This window comes from Nannospalax galili, unplaced genomic scaffold (assembly GCF_000622305.1).
Source record: "Nannospalax galili isolate Female #2095 unplaced genomic scaffold, S.galili_v1.0 scaffold1191, whole genome shotgun sequence".
Taxonomy (NCBI): Eukaryota; Metazoa; Chordata; class Mammalia; order Rodentia; family Spalacidae; genus Nannospalax; species Nannospalax galili.
The window spans coordinates 1961438-1974281 of record NW_008330570.1 but is presented as its reverse complement, the minus strand read 5'-3'; the positions used below and the strand labels follow the sequence as shown (position 1 = coordinate 1974281).

At 48.3% G+C, this 12844-nt stretch overlaps 1 protein-coding gene across 2 annotated transcripts in view; it reads left to right on the top strand.

Annotated features, from left to right (window-relative positions):
- The window catches only part of Klhl29 (kelch like family member 29), a 306193-nt gene that overhangs the window by 271075 nt on the left and 22274 nt on the right, over positions 1 to 12844 (top strand). For both annotated transcript variants that reach the window (XM_008848872.2, XM_029553969.1), the window contains one exon: positions 9522 to 9660. In XM_008848872.2, the coding sequence (XP_008847094.1) occupies positions 9522 to 9660 (139 nt within the window). The remainder of the gene's footprint in view (positions 1 to 9521; positions 9661 to 12844) is intronic.

Here is a 12844-nt window from a genome sequence, read left to right as displayed (position 1 = left end):
TATATATATTTCTCTCAGTCCCAGGGCTGTATGCATGTTAGGCAAAGACTATGCCACTTGAGCTACATCTTCAGCCTACCTTTCGTACAATTAGCTCTCCACTGGTGACAGAGCCAGAAGTTAGCCCTTCACTTTCTGGTCACCCTTCCCTAGGCCACCCACCCATCCCTCCTCAGAAAGACTTTCATTCTACAATAACACATTTGTGCAACCTTTGTCCACTACTGTGACTACCCTGCATCCACATCCTCTCTGCATCATCCTAAGACAAGCACTGTTCCCTTCCTCCCAGCTCCCATTCCACCCCAAGCATAGTATGATTTGGCTTGTTGACCACACAATTCAGGAGAGGCTCAGAATGATTTGAAGTACCAAGGGGACAATCTGTTAGAGTGGAAAGTGTGATGGTATGGAAAGGAAGGCCCAACTCACCAGGGGTGACAAGTGAGGGGGATGACCCAAGATAGAAATCACCATGCATGGTTTATCCCCAGCAGACCTTTTTGTGTAAAAGAGAAGCCTGACTCTCTCAGCCTCCTTTGTAAATTCCACCAAAGACTCATGTCTCATGTGATAGAGACTGACTTTCAGTCTCCTAGCAGGGAGAGTCTAGTCTTCTGAAAGCTAACACCTTGCACTCCAGTCACCTTGGGTGCTCCTGCTTCCCTGTGAGTCTCCCCTTGACCAGCACCTCCCTGTGGTGCCTCCCTAAGTCCCTCAGGCAGAACCAGCTGTCTCCTCCTCTGCCCAGGGCTTTTCCCTTTTGTCATCGTTTCGTAATGTGTCTCCCAAAACATCTTGAAACCCCCAGGACTGCAAATATGTTCATTCACTGGTGTCCTTGACCTGCACCCAGTTACCCAGCACACATGAGACAAGGGCACCTGTTTCATGAATACACCAGTGGGCGTTTATGCTGTTGGAAGTTGCTGGAACTCAGGGTATTGGTTAGCCTCTGAGCCTCATCCACATTTCCTGGGTACAGTAGGATTCTCAAGAGCACCCCCTAACCACAATAGCTCTCTCTTCACCTTCTGCCAGGGTGTCTGGGGGTGTGTAGCTCTCCAAGGTGCTGAACTTGGAGTTTTTTCTTGGACCCAAATATCTGATCTGTCCTGGCTTCTGGACTTCAGTCCCTCAGCAAAGAACTATCCCCCACTTCCCAAAAGTTCAGTTCCCAGTGTGAAAGAAGCAATACCTTGAATAAGTATGTGATAGGCCAAACACAGTTTCATAAAGATGAAGAGCGTTTATAAGAACACAGGAATGGAGGTCCACACCCTTACCACATCCCAGACACTAGATTTAGTCCCTGAGGCCATATCCAGATCTCACTTTCATCTGGTCCTTGGGACCAGTGTCCCCCAGGATACCGCCCTTCCTTGGTATCAAGCTGTACTCCTAGAGAGATCACAAAAGGTTAAATGTTGCTAGCCTGTCTGCCTCAGTCTCCCACATGGCCCTTCCACACCCCACTTCAGGCATCCAGTGTCCCCAATAGCTTCTCAATGTCCTAACCTGGCTCATCTGGAAGTTCTAATTCACTGCAGTGCTTCTCCTCACTCCACCAGGTCACCCCAAAGTCCCAGATATCTGAAGACTCCTTCATGCCCCTAGCCTTGACATCACTTCTCACTCAGCTTCTCGAAAGTCCTGGGCTCCTACAGATGTCTCTCATCCCAGAACCTTCATGATATTTTCATCCTCTTAGCTCAGAGTGTCACCTTCTGAGCTTCTATCCTCCAAGCAGGGGAAGGAGCCACATGGGAGCATCTTTAGTAGGGACAAGAAGGACTAACAGCTGCTAAGCCAAGATCCTTCTTCCAACTGCAGCCTCAGGGTTTGTCTGGTGACCTTCATTGCTCAGTCAAGGTTTCTACCTACCAACCTGTAGCAACCACCTTGTGGCCAGGTTACCTAGGCTAGATCTCGATGAGGACACTTGTAGTTTGAATTAGAGCTGTCCGCCATAGGCTCATGTGTTTGGACACCTGCTCTCCCTGTTGGTGGTACTGTTTGGGAATGTTATAGAACTTTTAGGATGTAGAACCTCGCTGGAGAAAGTATATCACTGGGGGCAGGCTTTGAGGTTTTATAGCCTGGCTGCACTTCCTTTTCTCCCTCTCTGCTTCTTATGTGAGAATGAAATGTGGTCAGTTTGCTTTGTGACTGACTGCCAGCCTAGCCTCACACTCCTGCAGCCATGCCCTCCCCACCATGATGGACTGTATCCCCTTTGGAAACATAAACCAGAATAAGCCCTTTGTCCCCAAAGTTGCTTTTTGTCACAGTAGTCTATTACAGCAACAGAAAAGTAATTCACACAACACTCTACCCCTCCCTTCCTCAATACCTTCTCAAATGGAAGACTCCTACCCTAAGCCCACCAGGCATGATCTGTCAATGAATACAACAGGTTATTGACTTATAGTTGGGCAGACCTTGCCGTCTAAGCAGCTTGAACCTGGAGTGCTGAAAGAACCATTTCTCTCTAGCCACTATGTGTCAAGGTTGTACCTGTTGCTCAGCAGCTGCTGAGGTGGATGATCCTTCCCACTAAGGTCTTTAGGGCTCTTCTAAACTATTGGAACTTAACAGAATAATTAAATCTCTTCCCAAAGAAGATCTAAGTCCTGAACAGGATAATGCTTTAGCAATGATACATCACCCTCCAAATTTGAGGGTCATCACTGTTGTTACTAGCACTGATGTCTCCTAGGCTTAGAGGGGGCTTGACTTCCATATTCTGTCCATCTGAGTGTGCATAACTAGACATTTCAACTAGTTCGGTTGTATCATGTTTAAGGACATTCTCAACACTTCCCACATCTCTGTACATAGTCTATAGCCCACCTGAATGCCAATCACAGAAGATTTTGTGCAAAACATAATGCCATGTACTCCAGGGACCAGACAGAGAAGCCCTTCAGGAGATCATAGCCTAGAAAGAAAACAGACAAGAGAGTTTTCTAGAATGAGGCAGCCATAGATCTCTACCAGCACCAACAAAATCTCATAGGACCACTAAACTTAACTGAGGAATTCTGTGAGAATTATTAGAGGACAGGATATAAATATGAGGCTTAAGGGACTGATGAGACCTAAGAAACAAGTATAGGAGACTACGTCATCAAAGGTGCAGGAAGTGAAAAGCAAAGTAAAGGAGCAGGATGTGCTGGACACGAAGTCAGTGAGGAGGGTGGGACCATGCAGAGAAGATGAGGTTGTGAGCCATAAATCAGAGGTACAGAGTTCTGGGACATGCCTTTAATCCCAGTACTTGGGAGGCAGAGGCTGGTAGATCTCTGTGAGTTTGAGGCCAGCTTGATCTACATTGGGAGAGCTAGGCTAGCCAGAGCCACATAATGAGAGGCTGTCTTAAAAAAAAAAAAAGGCTGATCCTAGAAGGTTCCATGAGTTCACAGAGACGAATTTAGCAGTAAGAACCAAGGTGTTCCTCCTCCAGAGGAGGAAAGGGCCTTTTCTTGTGGTTGCAGACTGTAGTGACTCTGCAATAAGATCAAGGTCTTCCAATCATGTTTTCCCCAGGTACAACGTGACAACTCCTGTTCAGTCTTTGGGCCTAAGGGACAAGAGCACAAATCAAGGGAAAGACACAAGAAACTTCTATTCATTTTGTGAAGGCTTCAAAGCAGCTGTAAAAGAGAGTTGGCTTCTAGTGCTTTCTGGATGGCATGGCTATGCAGAACATCCACTGAGGAGGCTGTTTGTGTAAAGCCCCCATTTGTCCCCACAGTGTCAGTGCACATCCGGCTCCCCTGCTCCTGGATGAATTACTCTCTGGGCGTGTATGACACAGTCTTCGCTGGGCTTTCTCAGTATATTTCCCAACTGCTCTGAGTTTATAATTTTTTCAGGTCCTTTATCAAATATGTGTCGTAAATACCAATGGGACCAGGAGCATTTATCACCTAACTGTGTTCTTACTTAAGCTCTGAAAAAAATTATTTGGCTGCACAACCTTTCTCGGGGCTCTGATTTAATGGACTTCTCTGCTGCAAAGCTACTGGAATTCTTTGCCTTTTAATATTTGACATCTCTTCCTGTTTATTACCACCTCGGACAGCCCTTCTAGTCCAGCTGGAACGAACCCATTAGTCTCTGACAAATAACTTGTGTCGTTTGGTGAAAAATACACCGAAGTTGGGCTGTAACTTCATCTCTAGTCTTGACTCTGGTTGTGGTCTTATTCTCTTCTAAATAAGCATGCAGTTCCAGGCAGACCCTTCGCAGTGTCCCTTGGTCCCTCTCATGCTCCCTGGAGCTGTGTCTATGGGAATGTTTCATTATAATGGAGTTGAAGACTGGAATGGCTAGAGATCCCCATAACTGGGTCAAAGAACTAGCCTCAGAGAACTATCAGTTGCAATAGCTAAAGGTATCTGTCTACGGATGAATGGATAAACAAAACGGTACCTGCACACCAGAGGATATCAGTCAGAAGGAAAATCTGGCATTCTGTACAATGTAGATGAACCTTGAAGGCATTCTGCTACAAAGTAAAATAAGCCAGTCCCAAGAGGACGAAAACTGTGTGGTTTCACTTATAAGAGAGGTCTCTAGAGGAGTCAGACTCTTAGAGACAGAAGGTACAATGGCGGCCAGGGGTGAGGGAGAAGGGATAGGGAGTTGTTGCTTTATGGATATAAAGTTCTAGTTTAGAAAGACCTTCAAGAGATTAGTTGTGAAACAGTGTGAATATGCTTAACACCACTAACGTACACTTAGAGATGGGGATAATGGCATGTTTACACATTTTTAAATTAACCTTGCACCAAACTAGCAAAGGAAAAACTGACGCACGAATGTTCTCTGAACCCATTTGTTCATCCTTTATTCCTCCCTTCCATATCAGTTGACTTTTGACAACTAACAACAACTCTAAAACTCAGTCAGTTAAAACAAAATCTATTTATTTATTGTGGTTCTGGTTTGGCAGTTTGAATAAGGCTAAGCTGACTAAGGTCAGGCAAGGGCTGGCTAGTCTGCATGCCAATCTGGGATGGCTCATCTCTACTCCTTGTAATCTATCATCCTCCAACAGGTTAGCCCCAGATCATGCATATGAAGGTGATGGCAAGGGTCTCCAGAGGTAGCAAAAGCAGGCATGTCTCTTTGAGGCTGTGCTTGGCACTCACACAAGGTCCTTTCTATTGCATTCTATGGTCCAAATCATAAGGCTGGCCAAGATTCAAAGGGTGGGAAAATGATCCCTGCCTCTCTGTAGAGAATTTTTGCAACTTACCATATGGGCTGTATATATGTCAGCCCCTGAGCTGAGTGTTGCGGATAAAAATATAAATAAAATACAGTCTAGTACAGGAAGCGGACATGTAAATAAATAATTACAAGGCGTAGTGTGTTACAAAGAAAGCAGCTCAGGATGCTGGGAGAGCAAGCAGAGAGGGCAATGGCTGTAGGAAGAAAGGAAAGTGGCAAAGAGACCTTGGACTAGATAATAACAGGACTAGCAGGAAAGAAAGACTATCATGGTGATTAGCCAGATGAAGAAGGGGAACACAAGTTTGGAGGGAGGACCTGTCTATGGCACGGGGACGCTTCACTGGGGAGTAAAGGGAACCTTCCCCCCAGAAAGTGGAGTAGAAACAACTCAAGGAGGCCTTACTATTCATCTTTGAAGGGTACATTTAAGCAGAGGCTGATGGCCAGGTGCTGTGGGGAACAACAGTGTGGAGGTGGCATGGAGGAGAGCAGGCTGGAAATTGGAAAGCACTTTCTGGTCAGAGGATGGCAGTTCAACCCGGTGCTTTCTGCCAAGTGGTTTCAGTGGGAGGGGAATCCCTGAAGAAGGAGCAAGGCACAGGACATAGGGGTGGATCATCCCACTCAAAGTGAAGAGGACCAGGAAACATTCCTTAATGCCAGCCCGCAGGGATGAATCCTAAGGCTAAAGCTGTGGTCCTCCAAGTAGGCTCAGGCAGTCAGAGCCCTCACTAATGAGGTACCACTGAGCCTTTGTCTTGGGAGGAAGCAGGGGTCAGGCAAGCCTGAATCCTAGAATGCAAAGTACTACAGGGCTTCCTGGAGACCCAACCTCAGGATGGGCTCCACTCAAGGCCTTGCAGCCCTTCCTACACCAGGCCCTGCTTTTTGGATGGTTTCCAGGAGCCACCTCAGAAATTCAGGAGGGTTGTTCTGCTCTAAGACAAGGGTGAGGAGGATGGCAGCTTTCACCTAGGCAAGTAGGTCCTGGCTTCCTCCTGTGGATTCAGGGCCTACTCCAGACAAGTGTAGCCTGCAATGCCCACCCTCCCCACTGGCACGCCGCAGGCAGTGGTAAGCACGCATCAACTGATCAATACTTGGAATGCACTGGCCTGCTGTGAAATGGGATCCCCTGGTGAGCACTTTCATAAATTGAAAAATTCTTCTGGAAATGAATAATCGTCCCCAACTATTAAATCAAGATTTCTGAAAAGATAGAGCTGAGAAGAGCACAAAATATCCATATGGGGGACATTGACACCAGAACCTCCAGGAGGCACCTACCAGATCTAGACCTGGACCTGGGATTCTTGGAACAGCGAGCATTGCTGCTGAGGCTAGGGCTGAGGCCAGAGTCATTGCTAAGAATTCGACCTGTAGGGAAAATCTTCAAAGCATCAGAACACAGTAGGTCCAGGCATAGGATGTTGAACTGGCCCCAGCACTGGCTGACTCAATAAGTGCATGGACCCAGGTCTGCTTTCTGATACAGCATGACAGCCAGGGGACCACAGAGCTCCTTTGTGCTTAAGGGATATGAGGCTCCACAGACGAACAACTCACCCAGGGCCACCTAACAACTTTGTGACAAACCCAAAGTAAAAACTAAAATCCAAGTCTTTGGAACCTTAGCCTGGAATTCCCCCAGACCTCCACCCCTCACTTCACTCAAAAAGATGACATCACCTACCAGGCTTACTCAACTAGCTGTAGGTTCTATTTGGAGTCAGTGTTTAAGTGTCATAATTTAGATATGCCCTGCCTACCTAGCCCCACAGGCCCTTCCTGAGCTGTTTGTGCCTCCCAGACCTCTGCTTCACACTGCTGCTTCCCATGGGTTTATCTCCAGCCCAGGCCTCTAGTCACTATGTCCTCTTGTCCAACAAGCTTACCCCAAATCAGACTCTTCTTCCCCTCCCTTCCCAGATATCCTATACCCCTCCCATCCCATAGCATCTGAGGCCTAAATGCTTTTTCTGTCCTTCAGTTGCTGACTACTGTCTCCATTAGGCCTTTTCATTTCTGCTGGATCATGGAAGGGGTTTCACCATCAACAGCAACTCACATCTACCTCAGTGATACCAGCACAATACCTATTGACCATATGCTGTCTCATTAACCTCAACAAACAAAAATGCTGGCGATCTGGGGCTTTGATTTACTTTTCAAGGCCACACAGCTCACAGGAGGCAAAGTTCAGGTTTACCCTCAGATCTGTCTCCAAAGTCAAGGTCTTTTCATGTAGAGTGTCTTCCTGCCTCCCTTTAGGCCTCCCAAGTCACTTTCATCCTGCCTCTGCTAAATCACTGGAAATACAAACCTAACCTCAACATTCACCTGCACACAACACCCTGAGGCATCCTTGTACCATGGGTTGAAGCCCAAGTTTCCATGGCAAGGTTCTTGGGATATAGCCTACCAGCCAGCCTGTGGCATTCTTTTGCTCTCCAGCTATTGGCTCACCTATATCCACCCACACCCTCCATCCTGGTTTCTCTGCCCTGCTGCATCTTACCTGGAGCATGTGCCCCTGCTTCAAGTCCAAGCTTGCCCCAGGTGGAGGCCCCAGCCAGAGTCGCTCTCATCTCACCATATACACCCTGTGGACACTCTGCCATAGTTCACGTTAGCCTAGCAAGTGGTGAGGGGTCCATGACTGATCATAACTTGTGACTCAGGGGACCATTTCATCACCTCAGTCCCTACATGCAGCATGTTTTTGAGGACCTAAATCCCTCAGTAGAACCCAAGCCCAGAGCGTCCTTTCAAACAAGCACATTCCTGACCACCAAGGCCCACTAGTCCCATTCTCATCCCTGAGCTAGATTGGATCACCTGATCCCATCACCAGTCTCTGCAGATAGAAGCAAGAGCCGCAGCTCCCTGTTGACAGATAAGATGTAGAAGCTCGGAAAGGCACAGAAGACCTGTTTCTGTCAGGTAGGGCATAGAGGAATCTCAACTAGTACTGACTCTGTAGACAGTGACTGGTCAGGCTTGAAGCAGGGAACACTAAAGGATATTTGTAGAACATCAAATGCAGCCAACATAGACCTGGAGGGTTTGGCATGATGGCAAGGGGGCTTTCAAGCCATTGTCTCCCCTTCATCTATCTGATGACAGTCTAGGTTGACACAAGGATCTGATGTCCGCTACTCCATGCAAAGGGTAGGGTGGTCCTGTAGGCAGACAGGTAAGGTGAGGCTAGTGAGGAGTGATGGCCATCCTAACTTTGGCAAAGAAGAAAGTATACCTAAATCGGATGGGCAGGCTCTTCTCTCCTCCTTCCTTCTAGCCTTTGGGGTGGGTCTGGGAGGAGCCTCTGACATCCCTAGGTCTGGAGCCCACAGGGCTGGATTCTGTCAGTGCCAGCCCCAGGCAGCCAAGACTCCAGGCAAAGGTAGGTATGCACTAGGGCTGGAATGCCCTCCCCAACCCCACCCACAAGCCACTTCCTAGGACCCACAGGGGGCTACAAACCAGCTTGCCCTTGTCAAACACACAGGCAAGGCTGGGCATCCTGGAAGGCTGGCCTAGAAAATGAGGGTGATGCAGAGGACCCCCTACCTTGTCCCTTGCTTGCTTGCTTTCCCCAGAAGTCCCCAGAAATGTGAGATGGAAGGAGGCACTTGCCAAGCCCTCACTGGGCCCTTCTGTTCTCTGGGTCCCCTTCCCAGGAAGCTTGCCCCATGCCATGGCTTGAATGTCTAACTGAAGGGATGCTGTTTTTTCAGGTTTTATGATCTGTATTCCTTTGAACCATATCCAGCCCATCTTGCATCATAATACCATGCTTTACTTGGTATCCAATGCATCGGCACCATTGGCATTTGGAGAGCTTGTTCTGTAGTTCTAGGATAGTTTTGGGTTTTTTGTTTGTTTATTGTTGGGTTTTTTTTTTAAGCTGTTTGTGGTAATGTATTTTGTAGTTTCTAATTGTCAGTATGGGATTCTTTCCCCACCCCACTCCCCAATCTTTCAGTACCTGGGTTTTGATTTTATTTTTTTTCAGTCATACTTGGTTTTTTTGTTTTGTTTTGTTTTTTTGCTTTTTAAAGTTGTTATTCCCTTGGTTATGTAGCCCCTCCCAGTGGCTGCTTGTTTACACATTGTTTGTGACTTCTTTTGACTGTCAGTGTTCAGCCAGTCTTGCCAAGAAACAATATCAAGTATTTTCTATTTCTCTACTTCTTGAAAAAAATTTTTTAATTAAAAATAAAAGATAAAAACCTCTTAATGGGAACCTGGCCCTGTCTGTCTTCTCTGTTCTGCAGAAATGTTGAAGGAATTGAACCAGCAGCGCAGAGCGAAAGCGTTTACAGACCTGAAAATTGTTGTTGAAGGCAGAGAGTTTGAAGTCCACCAAAATGTTCTAGCTTCCTGCAGCTTGTATTTCAAGGACCTGATTCAAAGGTTTGCCTTCCTTCCAGCTGTGGTCGGGTCTGTTCCTTCGTAGGACGCTTTTGTGTCGCTTTTCTCCTCCCCTCTCTTGCAGGTTCCTGAAGCGTGACTCCCTGTCACAGAGCCAGTAGCCATCTCTCCTCCTCCTCCTCCCCAGTGCCCTCCCACACACAGCCTCAGAACAGCCACTGCCCTCACTCCCCCACACACACAGCCTCATTGGCCATCAGGGGCTTGCCCACAGTGGACCACATCCCTGCCCACCCCAGGATCCCACCTTCTCAGTGGCTCACAATTCCCCCTGAGATTAGGACTATAGACTCCATTTTAAGGGACCATTACACTAACCCATCCCTCAGGACTCCCAGAGCCATCGTCACTGCTGTTGATGGTGAACTTAATGCCAGAGAAGCACCTGAAGCAGGCCAATCCCAATGAGAGACACCAGGCACCCCAGGGACTGTTCTTCCCCAGCCAGAGTCAGGGAGAAGAGCATGCAGGCCAAGCCTCCTCATTGCTGCATGTCCTCATGCCTGCACACTGGGCACTGAGCACAGACCAGGTGTGTCCTAAACACGGTCTCTCAGCCTTCACCCTCCCTTGGCCCACCCCAGCCTCACCAGGCCATTTCTACTTAGAGCATTGTTAATGGTGCCTGAGTCTCTCTCTCTCTCTTTTTTTTTTTTTCTTTTTTCATTTTGTTGATTTTTTTTTTTTTTAATTTGTCTGCTTCATACCCTTGCAAAGAAGTCAGGGCCACCTCCTAGCTCCTTAGTGAGGGAGAGCAGCCGAGGGGCCAGCCCAGGGTAACGCTCACATTTCTCTCACCCATCAGCAGATTAATGCCGCTGCTCATTTTGCCTTGCAGCCTCTCCGGGGCGGACGCTGAGCCAGGACAGAGCTCAGAGTGGGAGGACAGGACCTCTGCTTGCTTCCCAATGCTGTGTTTGGACTTGCCAACTAACCCCAGAGCAATTGTGTTTTGTTTCAGGATGGCACACTGGCTGGCATCTCCTTTCCGATCCCTTGTGTCCTTTGGCATAGAGCCAGGCCGCCGGGCATGTGAGGTCCCGCCCAGCCTCACTGGCCCTCTGCCACACAGGAGGGGCAGGCTCTTTGTGACTTCCCATCTCCTGGACAACTTGATTTCCTGCCCCATGCTTAGGTTCTCTCTGTCCATGCACAGGGTTAGAGGCATGAGTCGGGGGGAAGGAGGTGTATACAAATAGCTTCTTCAGGCCAGGGAGGCCTTTTTGAGAAATTCTAGAACCAGCAGTGACCAGCATCTGGATGCAGGGTCACAGACAGCATCCTGGGGCCTTAGGCCCTGATTCAGTACAAAGTTGCTCTAGAGCAGTGACCCAGCCATGGACGAGAACCATGTGCAGACGGGAAGCCTTTAACTGCCCTTGAAGACACATTAAAGCCAAATTCTGCCACACAACAGAGAAGAGGACCCTGATAGGTAGGAACCTTCTTGAACAGACTGAGAAGAGGGAGGAAGAGCCTTCTAGATGAGAATGGGGACAGAAACAGACATGAATCAGGGACAGAAGCAAGTGGCCAGAAGCAGATGTGAGCAGGCACTGACCCCACACTACCTCTGCTGTCCTGGGCTTGCTATGAGGTGAGGGGGTGTTCCCCTATGTAAATAGGTGAACACCTAAATGTGCCTCCATAGACCTGATGGATGCCCCATCCAAGCAGTTTCTTGGGGAGAAATTACCCTTGGGAGCCAGGAAACCTGGGTCCTACACTTGACTCTGCCACCCACCCTGTGACTCCAGGCTGGCCACACCCTCTGTCTCAAGCCTCAGGCTTTCTCATCTGTAAAACCAGGAGTTGGTCAAATGATGTTGAAGGTGACAGTCAGGGGATGGGCAGGGCCAACCTAGAAGGCAGGGGAACAGTCTAGTGTTGGGGGCAAGCTGGGAGAAGATACCCAATAGAGCATATATGTCTTGCTTTCATGACCTGAAGGACACCCAGTCTCCAGTGGTGACACCTGGTAGTTAGGTAGACAGATGGATCTGAGCTAGTCAGGGATGGAGTATGGGGCCTTCAGCGTGCACAGAGTCCTCCAGAGAATCAGAAGAGAAGCTGAAGCTGTGCCCAGGAGCCTTGGGGCTGAAGGGCGCAATGTTTGTTGACAACCATTTTGAATTTTCTTTCTCTATCATGGCCACAGAGTACATGTTACCATTTATGCTGATGGCCGCAAACAAAGGCTTTTGAAGGACGGAAACAGGTCTTCACAGGGAGATGGTATCATTTGGGGCCACATGGTTCCAAGTTCTTCATGGTCAGAGCTGATACTGTCACTATGTTGTTGCTGTCCTTTTCACATCAGTGACCCTCCAGCAGTAACTAGAATAGACTTGCAGGGGCAAAGAAGCCGAGGAGCTACTTTTCAGGGTCTATGAGCTTACAAACTGAGAGAGTAGGAACAATCTGTAGAGTGTAGTGTCTGAGGCTTACCTTCATGGGACCAGTACTGATCTGCCCTTGCTGAGCACTGTCAGAGCAAGTGACCACCCCCACCTCTGCTGCCTGACACCCCAGGCCTGGATATTCCATCTGGTTTCCTTCCTGCCACTAACCTTGGGTGGGTCATGTGTCCACTGTTCCATCCCCACCTCCAATGTGACTGTCTCTCCTGGAACCACAGGAGGACACATGGGAAGTGAAGCTATTCTGTCACTCTTCTCTTGGCAAGCAGGGCAGGTCCCTTCTGGGTCAAAGCCTGCCTAGAACCCTCAGCGACAGATAGTATGAAGATGAGAGAAGGGCAGCATGGAACAGAGACTTGTGAGGGCCATGTGGCATGGGTTTCAAGTGAAGAATATGAATTAGCCAGGTTGATGAGTGGAGAAAAGTGTGAGACTGTAGGACAGCAGGGACTCAGGGTACCACAAATGACCCTGTGGGCAGAGTGCCATGTGTGAAGGCAAGGATATTGCCTCCCAAAGGGAGGCAGGAGCCATGTCATGAGGTTTGCTTTAAGCATAGAAATGTGATAGTCAGGTCTGTGACTTATAAAAATGACAGTCAGGGCTGGAGATAGAGCTCAGAAGGAGAGCACTTGCCTAGCATGTACAGGGTCCTGGTGTGATATCCAACAGCAGAGAGAGAGAGAGAGAGAGAGAGAGAGAGAGAGAGAGAGAGAGAGAGAGAGAGAGAGATCAATGTGAGAGTG